Genomic DNA, 19,296 nt, shown 5'->3' on the forward strand with positions numbered 1-19,296 from the left:
AAGTCCTAAGCACAAGGTTCAAGACTGTCATGAAAGATTTCTGTGAGAGTTAAGAGCTCCTCTTTCACCTACCAAATGAATTCCCCTCCTAACACCTGGGATATACCAACAGCATTATTACCAGAAGGGAGACTTGGAGGAAGTCTTCCCAGCCATGTAATATCCTCTAACCTACTGAGTACATTTCTATTTCCTTAAGATGAAAAGCTGTATTTCCAGGTCCTCATTAAAACCTACATTTCCCTATGAAGGCTTAACTGTGGCTGTTCACAAATTAATGAATTAAATAGAATTAGCATATAATCTTTCATTTTGCCAACCCAAAGAAAAATGTTGAAGCAAAGAAAATGAGGCAATGACATCTTCAAAACCAGGGTTGGAGTGACAAGGAAATGTCAAAGGATGTAAGATTTTAATAGGTTGTACTGGGGGCCTGGATTCCCAGGTGCCTAGGTGGTAGAGAATCCTCTTGCCAATGCAGGAGTGACAAGAGTCTCGGGTTCGATCCCTGAGTTGAGAAGATCCCCTGGAGGAGGAAATGGCAACCCACTCGAGTATTCTTGCCAGGAAAATCCCACGGACGGAGGAACCTGGTGGGCAACAGTTCGTGGGGTTGCAAAGAGCCACAGCTGAGCGCGCACACACACACGGGGGGCCCTCGGTGATCAGGAAGAAGTGAGGTGGGAAGAGGTCTGCAACACACGTCAACACTGCTGTTAATTTCCCTTGATTGAACCCAACTCCACACGAGCTGATCGCCGGTGAATAAGAGAACACCAACTCACTTGTTAATAGCTGGGAGAGTAATTGTCATCTAAAATATTCTTTGCATGAAGAAAGATAAATTCACACTTTCTCAGTCTTCTCACATCTGCTTCTGCTTGATACAGCAACAAAAATAAATACTGTTCACAATGAAAATATTGAAAGAATTTTCAAAATGTGTTAATCTTTATTAAACCAATATTCTAGATAAAATGTCGCAATTGTTTTTCAGAATTGCTGGTGGTTTGTTTAATAATCCTGCTTGAAAGTGAATTTTCAAATCAAATGAAAATGTTTTGAAGGAAAATGTTGCTTAAAAAAAAAAATCCCTGATGTGGAGAAAAGGGAACTCTCCTACATTGTTGGCGAGAATGTAAATTGGTACACCCACTATGGAAAACAGTAGGTTGGTTTCTGAAAAAAACGAAAAACAGACTTGTTATATGATCCAGCAATCCCACTCCTGGGCATATATCCAGACAAAACTATAATTCAAAAAGATACATGCACTCCTATGTTCATAGCAGCACTATTCACAGTGGTCAAGGCATAGAAACAAACTAAATATCCAACAAGAGATGAATGGAAGAAGATGTGGTACAAATAGAAAATGGTAGGAATCCTCCGCAGCCACAAAAAGGAGATTTTTGACTTTATCTTAAAATATTGGCATCACTGGGCTCAGTGCCACAAAATCACCATCTGCTATTTTTAGGTGGAGCACATATATTCTAGGCTTCCCTGGTGGCTCAGCGGTAAAAATCCACTTGCAATGCAGAAGACACAGGTTCGATCCCTAGGTTGAGAAGATCTCCTGGAGTAGGAAATGGTAGCCCACTTCTGTATGCTTGCCTGGGAAATGCCGTGGACAGAGGAGCCGGGTGGGCTACAGTCCATGGGGTCACAAGAGAGTCGGGCACGACTTAGCAACGAAACAACAACAAAAATGTTTTAAATTACTCCAGTCTCCTGCGTTGTATGTGTCACCCTTATATGTGACAATGTGTCACATATGACAATCTCATGCATGTCATATGTGTTACCCTTCATACATATGGAAATGTCAGTCTTTGGCAGGGAAATTTGGTTTCATTTCCCCAAAGATATTTCCCTGTAATTACTGAATCTGATAAATTCTAAGATTATGGAAGTACTCCTCAAAGCTAAAATAAAAATGGTCTTAAATAGTAAATAGTTCATACATCTCACAACATTGTGATAGATTAAACATGATCATGAACTGTTCAAACTCCTCTGCCCCTGGTCCAGAGTTGAGGGTACACTTTGCTATGGTTTAAATCTGGCCTGACCCCATATCTTGCTTTGACTAATTGACTGTGCTGGGAATTAAACTGATGAGTTCTGGACACCAGGGGTCAGAGGGCCTTACAACTTTCTGCCATGGCGCTTTCTGAACAACCATGCTGGCCTTACCGACTGGAGGATGAGAAGGCACGCAGAAGAAAACCGAGTTTTCCAGCCAAGCACCAGCACCAGCTAATAGACATGTGAGTGAGGCCATCTTAAACCTTCCACCTTGGCCAAAGGCATCTGAGTGAATCAGAAATGAGCAGAGCAACAGCTGAGAAAAACCCCAGGATTCTACGACCTAATGATGGAAATCGCTACATTTTGGAGTGGTCTGTTATACAGCAGCAGATAACTGACACACACACATGAAAACAAATCAAAAACTCAGCAACTTGAAATATCAAGTAATCTTTTGGGTGGTTACTGTTTTTATTTTGACTTTTGCTTTCTGGTTTTTATTTGTTTGTTTTCAGTATTGGGTGATTCTGGCTATTTAAAGAGACATGGTTAACTTGATGTATCCCTTATTTTTCTCCTTTAAATTATTATTTTTTTTAGAACATCAAGAAAACGTATTTAAGTTTTAAAGTGGGAAGGAAGGAGATACAGTTGCCAAGGTTATCTCTGTGTGATAAAACTGTGGGTGGTTATTCTTTCCATCTTTGGATTTTTCTGTGAGTTCTAAAACTTTTTTTATTAAGAACATTTTTTTTTTTTTAAGAGTAAGGAGTTATGTGAAACTCTGGTGTTGCAAAGTGGTTGAAAATTACATGAGGAACAAAGAAATTATAAAAGCTAATGACTAAAGCACAAGGCAAATATTTAGGAGAAAATTCTCCTTCCAGGCTCAATAATGATATAGATGAGAAAGACCTGAGCAGAGTGAACTTAAAATTCTAGGTCATGACTTTTGTTGACTAAATTGATTTTAATTGAGCTATGATGGAATTAGTAATTATTCATAAAATTATTTTTGCTCTTGCTCTATGGGTATAGATTATTCAGACCCAAATGGAGTTATTTAGCTAATGGAATATGAAAAAAATCAAGCAAATTAAAAAACATGATTTCACAAGGAAATGACATATAACATCAGTCTGGAACATTCTATTTCATAAATTGGTGATATGTACACAAATGATCATTCTGTTTTTATTCTTCAAACTGACATATGTTTCACATGAGTTCATGTACGTGTAATATGTTTTAAATTTTAAACTGAGAGGGAAATGCAAGGGTGAATTCGAAAAAACATATCTCGCAATAGCTTTCAAATCAAATCAGAAAAAAACAGATTTTTCTTCTAATGTAAATTTTTATATTAAAAAATTCAAAAGCAGACTTTTTCCATATAATACTCATAGAAGTCAATGTACACATGTCACAACTGTGTTTTCTAAATGGCTTATAAGCAGTCACAATTTGCCTGAACTAAAATCCAGTTTATCATTTTCTTGTTGGGAGGCAAATGTTAGCCTGATTCTCTGATCTGATCTCATTGTCATGCTGCTGGAGGTACAGCTAATCCTCCTCAGAGACCAACAGGGTGGTACAGAAATAAAAAGAAAACAGTCATTACAGTGATACAGATCTTTGACACACACAGATTGCATTAAATTGTACAAACACCTTATGGCAACATGCTGCTTTTTTTCCCGTATGCTTTCTTTTCTTCCTTCCTCCTTGCTCCCTTCCTTCCCTTCTTTATAACTTTATAAAAAGAAAAAATTGGCCTACTTTGTCGTAACCTAGTATCTGACTTGAGAGGACTATAGCTACAAGCACCAGGAAAATGAATAAGAATGTAAAAAATGGATCTCAAACTCTGGTCTCAGGAACCATTTGCATTCTTCCAAACTATGGAGGCAACCAAAGAGCTTCTGTTTACACAGGTTATAGCTCTAAACAGTTACAATATTAAAAATCAAAATAGATGAAAATATTTATTTGTTAACTATTTATTCACATCTCACCAGAAACAGTATATTAAAAAAAAAAAAACTGTCTAAAAAAATTGAGAAAAGTGGTAGTACTTTATATTTCTGTACATTTGTAATGAGTGGCTTAAACGAAAATGACTAGATTATTCTGTTACTTTCTGCATTTACTTTGTTCTGATATGTAGATTTGGCTGAATTACATGCAAATAATATGACCTCAAATACATATGCAGTTGGAAAAGGGAAGTGTATTTTTAACAGCCTTTTCAGAGAATTGCAGATTTTATCCTTTAAGACAGCAACGAAACTCAATAAATAGTTTTCTGAAAGTTGTAATGTGAAATCTGACATCATATCAATAAACATTCTGTGCTATGTTATATAAAAATCCACTGGTCTACCTTGCATGTTGAACATATTTTTGCCCATGCTTGATTCTGTCACATCAATCACTGGTCATTTGGAATGGTACAGTGAATTAGACAGATCTTCCAAATGTTGACACATTTCATTATACAGTATCACAAAATCTCATTTGTTACTATCACAACCAATCCCACTAGAAAGGTCTTTTAACGCTGCAAAGCTGTCAAGATCCCAGTGGCAGATACAAGATTTCCAAATTTCTAATTTTAACTTAAAAGCTTGAATTTCATAGTTGGCAGCAAATGCTGTTTTCCTTGTACTTACTGACTCACTTCGCTCATTTTTGAGAAAATGTCTAACTAGTACTCAAGTCTGAATAGCTACACTTTTCCTGCTGATTGTCCTTTCAAGTAAAAATGATGTTCTGGAAAAAAAAAAAAGTAGCTAATTCATCTTGAATCTCAAATGATCCGAGTAAGTGTTTACTCCTCAAAGAAAACTCTGTACTTTGATAATCTTGAGTATATTTTCCATCTTGACATCCAGAACGTTAAAAAGATGTGCATTTAAGAATCAAGAATTAATAAAATTCGTAATTTTTACTACCTTAAAGACAGTCACTAAAGTAAAAAAAAAAAAAAAATTCCCCCCAAACATATTAGGATTATTATTAAAAAAAGGTTTGACCTTAAAGATCTTCTGACGCCATCTTGAGAAACGCCAGGGATTCACGGACCATACTGTGAAGAACTGACAAAGCGACAGTCCGAATAAATCAACCAGTTTTCTTAGAAGTTCAAGAAGCCCATTTCCTTTCAACATGGAGATAATTTTGCATCTTTCAGGTAGAAGTAGGAATAATTTAAATATACTCCTCCTTTCCTCCTCCCCTTCTTCCCCATCCATCATCAACCATCAGTTAGGGAAGAGTGCAAAACTTAAGAATTTCCTATCACTGTCTTCCTATCACTGTCTAACTTGCTATTGAAAGTTAAAAAGCATCTTGAAATATATAACCTGACATATTTAACTTACACTTCACATATTCAGAAAGAAGAACTCAACTATCTGCAGCGCGCATGCCCTAGAGAGATATGGAGAAAGTGCACTAGTGAAAGCGAAGAGAGTATTTCCCATTTAAAGACATTTCCCAAAACAAAACAGAACAAGTTTCTACACAGGCTTCTATTAGCCCTTATACTGGCCAAATTTATTGAATCTGTTAGGCCAGCTAGAAGCTAGATTTGACTCTCTGCATTCACAGGTTTTTCCAAATGCCTTGGGGTGACATAATTTTGTGTTACTTCATGATCCATGACCAGGTTGAATATATAAATTATTCAACCTGGGATATGTTTCAGAATGAAAGGTAACTCTCTTTATAATTATCCTAGGACATTAGGTATGACCAGGACTACCCAGGGCCAACTGGAAAGCATCTTTACCCTGAAATGACAATGATTTATTTATTTTTCCTAATGAGGCCATTTTCGTAAACTACTCTTTAGGAACATCGACACTAAGCTTACATGACAGAATCTAAACAATAACTGAGGCACAGAGAGATCTGATGATGGACTGTTGGCATCTGTGTCAGCAAGAAAAAAAATACTGGTTTTTACAACTTAATGACTGTCTTCCTCAGAATAACTAGTCCTTGCTTTTAATTGTTATGCTTTCTGAATGTAAAACCTACCCCCCACCATTGTATACTCTTGTTTTCCTTATTAAATTCCTGCTTCACTGGAATGTAAAATACTTTTCCAGCTGGAAATAAAAGGGCACTGCAGGCTATTATAGGATATTCACTTTGATTTCTTCCCAGGCATAAGAGTTACAAATTGATTTAACTTCACAGAGCTAGTTTCCTCTGTCTGTATCCTCAGTTTCAAGCTCACCTACTGTCCACCTGCTGGCTCCTTAGCCATCCCTTATCTAGTTCTGTTTTAGGAAATTCAGCAGCCACCATGAGTTTTCAAACATAAGTAGGTACCCGAAAATGTGTGTGCATTTGTGCTTACTCAGTCAGCTCCAACTCTTCGCAACCACATGGACTGTAGCCCGCCAGGCTCCTCTGTCCATGGGATTTTCCAGGCAAGAGTACTGGAGTGGGATGCCATGCCCTCCTCCAGGGGATCTTCCTGACCCAGGGATCGAACCTGTGTCTCCTGCATTGGCAGGTGGATTCTTTAGCACTGAGCCACGTGGCAAGTACTGCTCTAATATTGCTTTGAGCCAAAAATTCCATTAAAGTTCTTTTAACTCTGTACTTAGCATGTCTTTTATTAAAGTGAAAGAAAGTGAAAGTGAAGTCGCTCAGTCGTGTCCGACTCTTTGTGACCCCACGGACTGTAGCCGGCCAGGCTCCTCTGTCCATGGGATTTTCCAGGCAAGAGTACTGGAGTGGGTTGCCATCTCCTTCTCCAAAAAATCAGCCTAATTCACATGGATCACAGGAATCAAAATTAATTAAAAAAAAAAAAAAAAGAAAGCTTCTGGTTCAAGATGGTGGAGTAGAAAGATGTGTGCTCATCTTCTTCTGGGACAACTCCAAAATCATAACTAGTTGTTGAACAACCAACTTCAGAAGAAGGATGGAAATCACCAAAAAAAGATATCCCATGCCCAAAGACCAAAAAGCAGCTGCAGCAAGATGGTAGGAGGAGCACAATCATGACAAAATCAAACCCCACACCCGCCAGGTGGGTGACCCACAAACTGGAGGACAATAAGACCAAAGAAGTTCTCCCACTGCTGTGAAGGTTTGGAGCCCCACATCAGGCTTCCCAATCTGGGACCCGATAAAGGGCCTGGGAGTCTTCAGGGAAAATGACCTTGAAGACCAGTGGGATTTGATTACAAGATTTCCACAGGACTGGGGGAAACAGAGACTCCAATCTTGGAGCACCCCCCTCCCCCCCAAAAAAAAACAACTCCATCAGGCAGAAAACCAAGGAGCTTTGAACAGAGAGGAAGAAGGGAGCCATTTCTTAGAAGCTCTAGGATTCTATTACTTTCCTTCCTCATTTATACACCAATGCATTACTAAAAATGGCACTCTCTCTGTAAATACTCCTGCATCTGTTCATATTTCCTCTTTTCTTCTCCATGTACACACACATATTTCTATTTGTAGTTAGAGCTTGGAAGAAGAGAGGGAATGTCTATTCTTGTCATTGGCATGTGAATATAGCCCTTCTGTCTCACAGGCAAAATCTGAGTCTATCAGTTTCACTTTATAGCAGATCTGAAGGAAGTGATTTTTCTTTTATAGAATGATTTTTTTTTTTAATTTTACAGCTGACAGTAGAATCGCAGAAAACAAATGTTGCCATTATGATGTGTCAAAATTAGTTTAGGGAACCCAGAAATCTTCATAATTTATATAAATGCATAATGCAGCACTTAAAACTTTGCAGAAAAGTAATTTGTTATTCTAACTTTTTTTTTTCTTATAAAGAACCAACCAAAAGTATTTGAAATATTTCCTATTTGGCCAATGTTGAATCAGTGAAGTTATACTCTTAACTAAAGAGTGTCTTTCTAATAGGACTGAAGAGACAGACTACCAGTTCTTTAGTTAATTTTTTGTGACTTCTGAACTTAGAGGTTATGGGTTTTGCTTCCACACATCCTTAGAGAAAGCCTCTTGTTTATGTATGAGTTAGGGAAGACTACCCTATCCAGGGCTGCTAAGTGTCATATTCCTAGTAAATGTAGAGCTGACCATATATCAGCCCAGTAGACCCTTAGGAAAAGACAAGCTCCCTCCTTTTCAAGAAATGAGTATTCTTCATAATGGCAAACACTCTCAAGCACATCATTTTGCTTTTAACCTTATGTGAAACAATAACATTTCAGGGAATGAAAGTTAAGAAGAATACATAATCAATAAACAGAAATAACTAAGTGGATTTGTGAAGGGGAGATCACTAGTTGCATTAGGATGAAACAGCAAGAAAAATGTCATAGACCACCCTCCCCCAAGTATTTCAAGTAGTTTCAACTTGGACCTTGTTGATTACCCCAAGTACTTATTAACAAATCCAAAAACTAAATGGATATTACCTACTCATGGTCTTACATATCCAATAGTAAGTCAGCTTCAACTTACTAATAGTTGAGACTTTGTTGCATCTGAATGGGATTTCATCAACTCTGTGAAACACTGGTTATCTTAGTTATCTTGCATGGGTTTAAAGACCTAATAACTAATATATGAATAACTAATTCAGATAATATAACATGATTGTCCACTGGTTTCTGTGCTCTTCCCAGCTCAGGCTCTCCAAAACGGCAGGATAAAGTTATCATCTGGGGTTGGTGGCAAATCATGTCATGAACTTTATTCACTAAACAAGTAGTCAGTTGTACACAATAAAACATATCAGATCTTCTTTTGGTCAGGTTTCTATGCAAAAATAAACTGACTTAAAATTTGTTTTCAAAGTCAGTGTAGTAGAACAATATCCTATTTTATGAGATCACTTTTTGGCCTGTAATTGTTATGTTTTAGCATTGACTTTAAAGTGTTTAATCATTAGAATTTGTCTAGCAAATTTCTACTCTTAAATATTACAGTCATAAAGGCAGAGTTGGGGATGAATGTGCATAAAACAATAAGAATGATTCCTGGTAGTGAGAAGATTTGGAAAGGCTGACCTACTGCAACCTCTTAACAGATAAACAAAATAAAAATTTTAGAGGATTAAAATAATTGGCAATAATTAATAAAGAACACATACTAAGAAGTCTTATCCATCTGCTAAACCTTATTTCTAAGTCAGTCCCTTTTGCAATATCTCATATAGCCAAATAAATGATGTTGATGGACAGGTAAGGTTCAAATCACATATCAATGAGTTACTAGAGAGGAAATAGATGCGGGATACTCTGACTTCTAACAGATGTGTAAAGGAAATGCAGAAAGAGACTACTGTGGATAAGCAGCACAAACCATGTGCAATTAACTACCAGTGGGTAAATGAATGTTCAGATATCCAGAATCAAAGTCAAGTAAATTCTCATCAGAAAGATAATCTTAACATGAGAATCAAAATCTTTAAAGTTGGAATTTCTAGGATGCCACAGTAATCATGATAGTTACTAAGGGTTTGGCAATCCCAGACATTGCACTTGGCCAATAAAATTGAAGCGTCATAACCACCCTATGAAATGTATGATGTTACTGTCTACATTTAGGAAGGTTAAAAAATGTAGACTTAGATTAAGCAATTTGCTCTAACTGCACAGCCAGCAAGTAGAGAGACCAAGACTTGTACTTTCATGTCAGGCTCCCCGCTTGCTTTACAAATTTTATTATAACAATAGTTCAAACTGGGAATTTTAAATATTCATTGATTAATCAGTAGTAATTCAATGTGAACCTAATCCACTGAAATATATATGATATCCCACAAGCTAACCCCTTCATATAATCTGGATTATATCTGGTATAATACTTAGGAAACACAAACTTCCCTTGGTTAAAAAATAATATGGTCTTCTATTTTTCTCTTTTTTAAAAAACTAATTTATTTATTTTGATTGGAGGCTAATTACTCTATAATATTATGGTGGTTTTTGCCCATTGACATGCATCAGCTATGGGTGTACCTGTGGCCCCATCCCAAACCCCCCTCCCACGCCCCTCCCCATCCCATCCCTCTGGGTTGGCCCAGTGCGCCAGCTTTGAGCATGCTGTTTCATGCATCAAACTTGGACTTCTGATCTATTTGACATACGGCAATATGCTGAAGCTGAAACTCCAGTACTTTGGCCACCTCATACGAAGAGCTGACTCATTGGAAAAGACCCTGATGCTGGGACGGATTGGAAGCAGGAGGAGAAGGGGATGACAGAGGATGAGATGGTTGGATGGCATCACTGCCTCGCTGCACATGGGTCTGAGTAAACTCTGGGAGTTGGTGATGGACAGGGAGGCCTGGCGTGCTGTGATACAGGGGGTCGCAAAGAGTCGGACACGACTGAGCAACCGAACTGAACTGAATATACATGTTTCAATGCTATTCTCTCAAATCATCCCAACCTTGCCTTCTCTCAAGAGTCCAAAAGTCTGTTCTTTATATCTGTCTCTTTTGCTGTCTCGTGTATAGAGTATTTCTAAAGACCCTAACGTCTAAAGACATTACCATCTTTCTAAATTCTATATATATGTGTTAATATACTGTATCGGTGTTTTTATTTCTGACTTACTTCACTCAGTATAATAGGCTCTGGTTTCATCCACCTCATTAGAACTGATTCAAATGTGTTCTTTTTAATAGCTGAGTAATACTCCATATGTACCACAACTTCCTTATCCATTCATCTGCCAATGGACATCTAGGTTGCTTCCATGTCCCAGCTATTGTAAACAGTGCTGTGATGAACATTGCTCTTTTCTAAGCACATATAAAAGAGAAGCATAAGAAATTATTTCACCCTGTTTATAGCATGGCTTAGGGAATAGTTTTATTCAAAAGTAGCCTAAAAAAAGAGAGCAAACAATGGGAAAATCCTTCAACACAGGAAAAAACATTAAGTATGATCCCAAAATATCAGGTAAAACATTAATGTGATGTGTTCTTCACTTCCGTGTTTGTTTTCCTGAGTGTGTGTTTCTGCCATGAAATTCATTGCTCAAAAACCTTTGAGCATTCCCAATCACCAATAAAGTGAATAGTATCAAGTCTAACTTCCTAGACATGGGATTCAAGGTTCTTCATAAGGTGGCTTCAGCTTCTAATTCCAGATTTATCATCTGCTCTTATCATTCTACAAATGGTTACCTCCTGATGATCTCGAACAGTAATCATCCCTATAAAGGCCTTGCAAATTTTCCATCTAGAATTGATGTATTCCTTGTCTGTATCAATTTGAAACTAGAGAGGTTTACCTAAATTTACCATTCCTTGCGTTATGTTAGCCACATGGCTACATGAATTAACTTTCTGGTTCCACGGTAAATTTCAAAACAAAGAACATGTCTTCTTTGATTTCCTCTACAGACCATTCTTTTGTAGAAATTATACAGCTAAATGGTAGCAAAGTGTAATTAACTTTGAAATATATATAGGTAACCTTAAATCAAACTAAAAAGTTTAATGCACCTATCAGTTAATAATAAATTTTTCTTGATGAACAAATTCTGAAACTCTTTTAAAACTCCCAAACATGGTTTTCCTTCTAAATAATATGCCTTTTGGAATGATTTTTTATTAAAATTTAGTCCAATAAAAATAAATATTATAAAGAAAAGTCATTCAAAGTATATTTTAGTCCAATTTATTCCATTAAAAGCCAATGTCTCTAATTACACAGGTATTTAGTTCAAGTCTATCCAGGACCTACAGTCATCTAATTATAGTTAAACAAATGAACAACAGACTGAATTACCAATTGATCAATTCAATTAGGTCATTAAGAAAACTGAAATCAGAGTTCCAGTGTATAGGCCAGTTATTTTACTCAACCTAGTGCCCAAAGCAGATTTATAATTCAGCAATTCAATCTACTGTTTGGCACTCAGACATGATGAAATCTGTATAAAATGAACTTGACAATCATAATGGCTGCTTCAATCTCTATGTTCTCCATCACAGACAATGAGACATTTTAAACCATTTCAACTCTTCTTTAGCGTTTTGTTATAAATATTCTCCCCCCCCAAAAATAATTTCTTTAACATAACCTCACTCTGTTAAAAATGTACAATTCCTCTTAATTTTATTTTTGTCTTAAAACATTAATCGGCAGATTAAATGAGTTACTTTTTCCATCTTTAAATGAAAGAAAGAATTATTCATTTAACCTTGAAAATATACAATGTGATGGGAAAGTTTTTTTTAAACTTTGTAATCTGATTTGAACTGCAGTGGCATCACCACCTTGCCCCTAATTTCAGGGAAAGTGCTGCTACCTAGCTTTAACTGAGAATGCCATAACCTCCCTCTTAAGTTACATTCGGTAAGTCTCCAAGACCTGTCATTAATATCCCCCCGTCCAGCTGCCCTTCTCAACCCCTTCTGATATCACTTTAGTAGCAGTTTTTATCAATTCTCTCCAGAATTAATGCTGCACATTCTACCACATCCTGCTTCCTGCGGTTTATCACCCTTGCTTCCAGCTTTTCCACCAATACTTCCTGTGCCTCATGGCCCAGTTAAACCAAACAGAAAAGTTTCTCTCTTTTCTCTTGGTTTTGCTGATGTGGCTCTTTCCTCCTGGTGTAATCTTCTCTTTGCCTAGCTACTACTTTTTCTTCAAGACTGGCACATTGGTGTTTCTTTATTAATTCAATGGCACTCCATATTTCTTCTTCCAAAACACTGTCTACTTGCTTTGTCTGTTTCCCCCACTAGAGATACTTTTGGGGGGCATTATCTTCAACTTTGTATCCCTAGCAACCTGTGTGATGGCAAGTACATAAGATTCACTCAAAAGTTTATTGAACAAAGTATTTGTGTAGTGAATAAACTTCAACTGCTTGCTGAAACACAGTATTTCAAAACAATTCATTAATTCTTAAAATCTGAATTTTATGAATCTTAGTTACTTGGTGATATTAGACACCTGATACATAGAAGTGACAACCAGAAATGTATGCTAATAAATTTGAATAAGGATATCAAATTATATGCTTTTTAGAAATGGATAACTCTCCACACACATCACAAAATGAAAATACTCTATGAATTGTGGTAAAAAAACAAGTGTTGAACCAAGTTGCAAAACTTCAAATTAGCATTTATATTTCAAACTAAATCATAAATAGATGTATTCATTCATCAACCTAATATTTAAATGACTGTGGAAAATTTATTTTTTAAAGAGTTGTAACAATACAGGTCACATTAATGCTTCTAAGTCATGTTACTAATATGATGGGCTTCTATTTTAACTGAGTTTATCTTACCCTATTAAATGTATGTTCATATAGAGAATGGGCAATATACCTATGCAATTATGACTTCCTCAAATTGGTACTTCTAGAAAGTAGAAATTGATTCAGAAAGCATTGGCATGATTTTAAAAATGAGAAAAATCACAATGGCAACTAAAAAAGCTGAAATTGAGCATTCATCCATTTATTCATTCTCTCACTCAATTTTGTACTTGTGATAGATTTGACCTCTAAACCAACTTGCAATCTTGGGGATAAATGGGACAAACGTGGCCATTCAACAGATTCTTTATGGGGTCAATAGTATAGGAGACAGGCTTCATCAAGTATGCTAATAACACAGGTCTGTTTGGTACTTAAGCTCATAACTCCCTTGTAGAATTTTTATTTGAATTCATAAAACTCACAGAAATATACTCATTAGATGCAATAATTTTTAAAAATAGTAGTTTTTATCCAGGTAAGAAATACCCATACACCTCCAAAGTACACTTATGTATTCTTGACTTTAGCTGGATAACAATATGAAATTTGGTTTTAAATAAATCCCCATGGATTACAATGCAAATGTGTTTCACACAGTGAACAAATAAATATAAACGGTGATTTGATGATTATGTTTCTATGTCTTTCAAAAGTTTCCCTTTCAGATTTAATATTTAATTAGTCCAACTTTATCCCTTAACACCACTAGAAAATAGACTTCTTGGTCATATTAAGATAATCAAACATATTCTTGCCAATTTTCCACGTGGCTTACCTGGGTTTCTCATCTGATTGACCAAGATACATTATTTAGGCTATGTGAATATAAATATTTAAAATTTTTGTGTATCTAATGGCTGCCTAAATAAATGCATGCACGTGCTGGGAATAAACACTACATTTGCATCTGTTGCTGCCCAGAGAATGGAAGAACACAGTGTCACTGATGGTTATTGACACAATTAAATTGTCACTACCCCTGTGACAGAGAGTCCACAAAAGAGTTAGAAGAGGTTTTAGAGACATCCTTACTAAAGTCTTGGAAACTTTCAATTGAATTACCAGTTTGCATTTGGAATGACATATGGATGTTACCCTCTACTTAGCTGAGTGACTTGTAATAATTACACCCAGGATGTTGAGACAGAGCCAAAGTCAGAGCTTTGACAGCGAGTCTGTCACAATTACTTAAGTGTTGCTTTTTTTGCGAGTCTCACAAATGAGTCCAAGCAAATCATAGAAGTAAAATTAAATGAGAAAGTAGATATTACCGAGCTGGCCAAAAAGTTCGTTTGGGATGTTACAACCTACCCAAACGAACATTTTGGCTAGCCCAGTACACAGCCGTAAGAAGGTAGCAGTTATTGGACAAGATCTTAAAAAAATGTCCATTCCAATCATCGATTATTTAGGAGAGAAAAATGAGCCCAGAGTCTTAAGGATTTTGCAGGGAAGAGACATGGAGATGAGAGATGGAGAGAAACAGCTTTCTTTATCATGATAACAATCACACTTGACTGTAGCTACTTCTGTGTCCAGAACTCAAGAAATCCAGGCTCTGTGTCACTCTTAGTCATTTCTGGATCCCTAACACTTAGCGCAATGCTTCTCAGAAATGAGTGCCTACATGGACAAGCATAGGAATGTTCAGTATTGACTTGGGGAAGGCTCTTAACCTTGCTAAACCTCACCTCATTCTCTGAAATGAGGGATAGAGGTAACTACCTCTTAGACTATTATCAAAGGAAAATTAAAAAAAAAAAATAACAATGTTTAGCAATGGATTTTGCACAAATAAGCACTTGTTAAGTATTAATGGGATGAGTGAGTGAATGAAGTCAAACATAACGAAAATACCCATTTCTCTGGAAAGTTCTCCCACAAGACACAGAAAGATAAGAAAAGCTTTTGGCATATCCTCTTCTAATGGTTCAGTTAGATGAGAAGGAAAACAATATAAAACTAAACCCAATAAACAATACAGAACTTAAAAACTACCACCAAATACGTGTTCAAGGAAAAATTATTCAAACTACTCTAGAAAATATAATTGTGATGAGAATAAAGAACACTGCAATACCTGATAAGATTCTGACTTCTGCTTCATTTCCTGTTCTTGAGCTGGCTGGATTCCGGGCTAAGCATCGATAGATTCCAATGTCCCCCGGTTGAAGTCGACTGATCTGCAAGGCTCCGGAGGGCAAGACCACCACGCGGGAGTCGCCAGGGATGGGAGTCAGGTCTTGCTGGTTTTTCTGCCAGTGTATTGTTGGCATCGGTTCCCCAGTGACTTCACACTTTAGCAGCACTGTGTCGCCCATGAAGGCAGTGACAGATTCTGTCTGGGAGAGGAACCTCAGGGGTCCTAGGAGAAACAGAAAGAATGAAAAATAAATCTTTCAGATGAGTCACAATCATCCCCACATAAGGTAATCACACCTGCATTCTTGATAGAAAACCAAAGTAAAAGTACTTTGCTCACATGATGCAAAGAGTTGACTCACTAGAAAAGACCCTGATGCTGAGAAAGATTGAGGGCAGGAGGAAAAGGGGGCCACAGAGGATGAGATGGTTGGATGGCATCACCAACTCGATGGACATGAGTTTAAGAAAACTGGGAGTTGGTGATGGACAGGGAAGTGTGGTGTGCTGCAGTCCACGGGGTCGCAAAAAGTCGGACACGACTGATTGAATAACAAAAGCAGTTTCAAGAAAGATGGGCCATATTAACCATCAAATATAGTAACAGAGAATAATCTTTCATAGATTGACTGCTTAAGATAAATGATCATCAGAATTTGTCAGTTATGCTGTGGCGGAATGAAAAAATGTTTAAGTAGGAATTAGACTATTTTTTAAATTCTAGCCTGTCTGGGCCACCTACTCTGTGTGAGTCTTCCAGTAACTTGTTTTGTTTCTTTGGGCTATACAATGGGATAACAGTGAATTCAGCACATACAACTACTGTGATGTTCATTTGAAATGACATGTAAAAAGATACATAGATAATTAAGCAAAGGTAGGGAAAAAAGAAAAGACAAAAAATAAATAAAAACTGACCACTACTGAGCATAAAGCATGGTGAGAGAGAAGCCTCCTCCACCATGGTGTTGCATATAAAAAGGCAGAAGATATTTGGAGCCTGCCATCTTGAACCTCCTTCTATGAACATTATTTGGGACTCTAATGCTTTGACCATGAAAGCATTTCTTTATGATTGCAAACATATTTGAATAAATTTTGTCACCACTGATGGATCTTTGCAATTTTACTTTCTAGAGTGAATTCGAATTAACAATTTTAATTTCTTGATTTATCTTCTATTCATCACAGTTATAGTCTATTTTTTTTTTAATTTTACTGGGGTTGGTTTCATTGTACATGCATTTCACAATAAGATTTGATTCATTCATCAGTTTGGGTTTCATGTCAAGTTTTTCTGCTCATATTTATATTACTGTAATTTTTATTTTATAGATTTATTTTAACTAGGCCAAAATTTCCTAGGTCTTGGTTTAAATTTTGTAAGGAAACTTTCTACCAATGTTTAGTCAATAACAAATTCTAATGTGTTCAGTGTGAAATACTGTTAATTTTATTTGGGGGTTTATTAATTCTTACAGACCTAATTCTCCAGGTCATCTGATAAAAATCTTGCTGGGGTGAAAAGTGTGAAGGCAAAACAGCCTACATTAAAACATCATAATTTAACATGGGAGACAATCAGCATTGCTGTGGAGAAGTCTCATATTCTAGGTTAAAGTAATATTTCATGTCCCTTTCAGAGATTATTCTTTTGAGCCACAAGATAGCTGAATTCATGAAAAAAGAAATCACATCAATATCATATTCAGAATAAATAAAGGTTGCCAAAGATTGTATGCCACTTTTTATAGTCACACTCATAAACAGACCTACAGACCTGGAGATGTGACATTATGGTTTAGCAAGAACAAGAACAATTCATTCTAGACCATACAGAAACAGTAACTTTGATGCACATGTTAATTTATCAATTGAAATTTATCCTACACATAGGTACTAAAATTACTCATCTGGAGTCTGGATCCATGGAGCTATGAGTTTGTCTCAGCAGTGCAGATGTTTCTACAGTGGGAGCCAACCATATGCTTACTTTTCTCCTTATTTAGCTAACTGGAACTAATCTATAACTATGCTGGATCCAATACTGAATGAAGACCAAAAGAAATCAGTGAACTTATGCCCAGCCTCATTGTTCAAAGTCCAGTTTCCAAGCTATTTGCAGTGTAGAATCTTGAGCTCATTCAAAAGAAAGCATCTTAATCTACTACTGATTAGCTTCAATATGGATTTAAAGCATGTACTTGAACAGAGAATGGTTTATATACATTACATAAAGCAAATCTGCAATGAGAAGTGGCCAGATGTCATGACAGTTACATGAGTCAAGATATTTTTAAAACATATTTCTGACTTGTTTATTTGATAATGTTCTTCTTGGTGTTCATCCTTAGCATTTTATTTTATAGTTAAGGAAACATAACTTGGGAATAATTTACCCACACCTATGAGTTATACATTTTATACAAAGTAGATAAGAATAAAACATTTGTGATCAGTTGACAGAATATCTAGATACTTTTATCTATTCATATATATGATCCTGTACAAGTTAACGCACACTGGATAAAATTCTAAACACGTATTTTACATCTGAATGCCTGTGGTATTTCAAAAATTCACTTGCAGAGTTCTAGACTTAGAATACAACATAAATTGAAAGAGCAATTCAAACTGTACTCAACAGACGATTCCTTTATATAAACTTCATCAGCCCGAAGAATCATAGATGAGGCATGAGACTGTATATGAATATAATTAGGCTTAACGGAATTGGCTACTACTGTGCATGCTTATTCACTATGCATTCTATGGTGATTTCGGATCTTAATAAACAGGAGGTTGGGGATCAACTCTAACTTAAAATTTAATGAAACAACATTTGAAAACTTCAAATAGTGGATTATTTGACATAGTGAGAAATTATAAACATGATTTGTAGCTTTCCCTTTTTGTCTCTACAAAAGAAACCCCACATATCAAAAAGCAATTCTAAGTTTACGAGGTTCTATATGGCTTGAATCAGTGCTCCTGATATTGTGCTACCTTTGCGCACTCACATCTCACGGCAGTGTAACAAACCAGAAACAATATTAAAAGAAGAAGTTATAGCCTATCAACTTAGTACTATATTTTCAAGGCATAAGTACAAGCACCTAGTTATAAACATTAAACTCACTGCAATTTATAGGGATGAAATACAGTATTTTCATAAGTCATTTAATGCTCTAATTCAATATAAAGACACAGGAATAATTTTAATTATATATTTATGAAAAAGTTACCTGCTCATCAAGAGCCTTTTCATGGAAAAAGCATGGCTCAACTCATTGGATCACACTTGACTAACTGTAATCATAATGGGGGGTTTCCCTGGTGGCTCAGTAGTAAAGAATCTGCCTGACAATGTAAGAGATGCAGGTTTGATCCCTGGATTAGGAAGATCCCTTGGAGAAGGAAATGGCAACCCACTCCATCATTCTTGTCTGGAGAATCCCTTGGACAGAGAAGCCTGGCAGGCTACAGTCCATAGGGTTGCAAAGAGCAGGACATTTCTCAGCAACTAAACAACAATCATAGCAAGAATGGTATTTCCTATCACTACCCTTTTCTCACCTAAATCCATCCTAAACATAGTCAAAAGATTAGTGTTTCTAAATCACCAAAAGTTTTGGTTTCACTCAAGAAACTCTAAAATTCCACTTTCTAGTACTTAGAAAGTACTAGACAAATATCCGGTTACCCAAGAATCCACACAGTGTTCTTTCTAGGCTGATCTTCCACAACTCCCACAAAAGAATACTCAGATCTATTGACCAGGCCTAGACTTGGCTCCTTGTTGATGGCATTTCTCATGATATTTCCTCTAAAGAGGTATATCTTCTCCCCTAACATCTGCCTACCAACGCTGTAGTCCTTCTT

General features: G+C 36.4%; 1 protein-coding gene across 5 annotated transcripts in view; it reads right to left on the minus strand.

Annotated features, from left to right (window-relative positions):
- The window catches only part of DCC (DCC netrin 1 receptor), a 1,226,177-nt gene that overhangs the window by 644,064 nt on the left and 562,817 nt on the right, over window positions 1-19,296 (minus strand). For all 5 annotated transcript variants that reach the window (XM_070452514.1, XM_070452512.1, XM_070452511.1 and 2 more), the window contains one exon: window positions 15,353-15,637. In XM_070452514.1, the coding sequence (XP_070308615.1) occupies window positions 15,353-15,637 (285 nt within the window). The remainder of the gene's footprint in view (window positions 1-15,352; window positions 15,638-19,296) is intronic.

This window comes from Odocoileus virginianus, chromosome 22, assembly GCF_023699985.2.
Source record: "Odocoileus virginianus isolate 20LAN1187 ecotype Illinois chromosome 22, Ovbor_1.2, whole genome shotgun sequence".
Classification (NCBI taxonomy): Eukaryota; Metazoa; Chordata; class Mammalia; order Artiodactyla; family Cervidae; genus Odocoileus; species Odocoileus virginianus.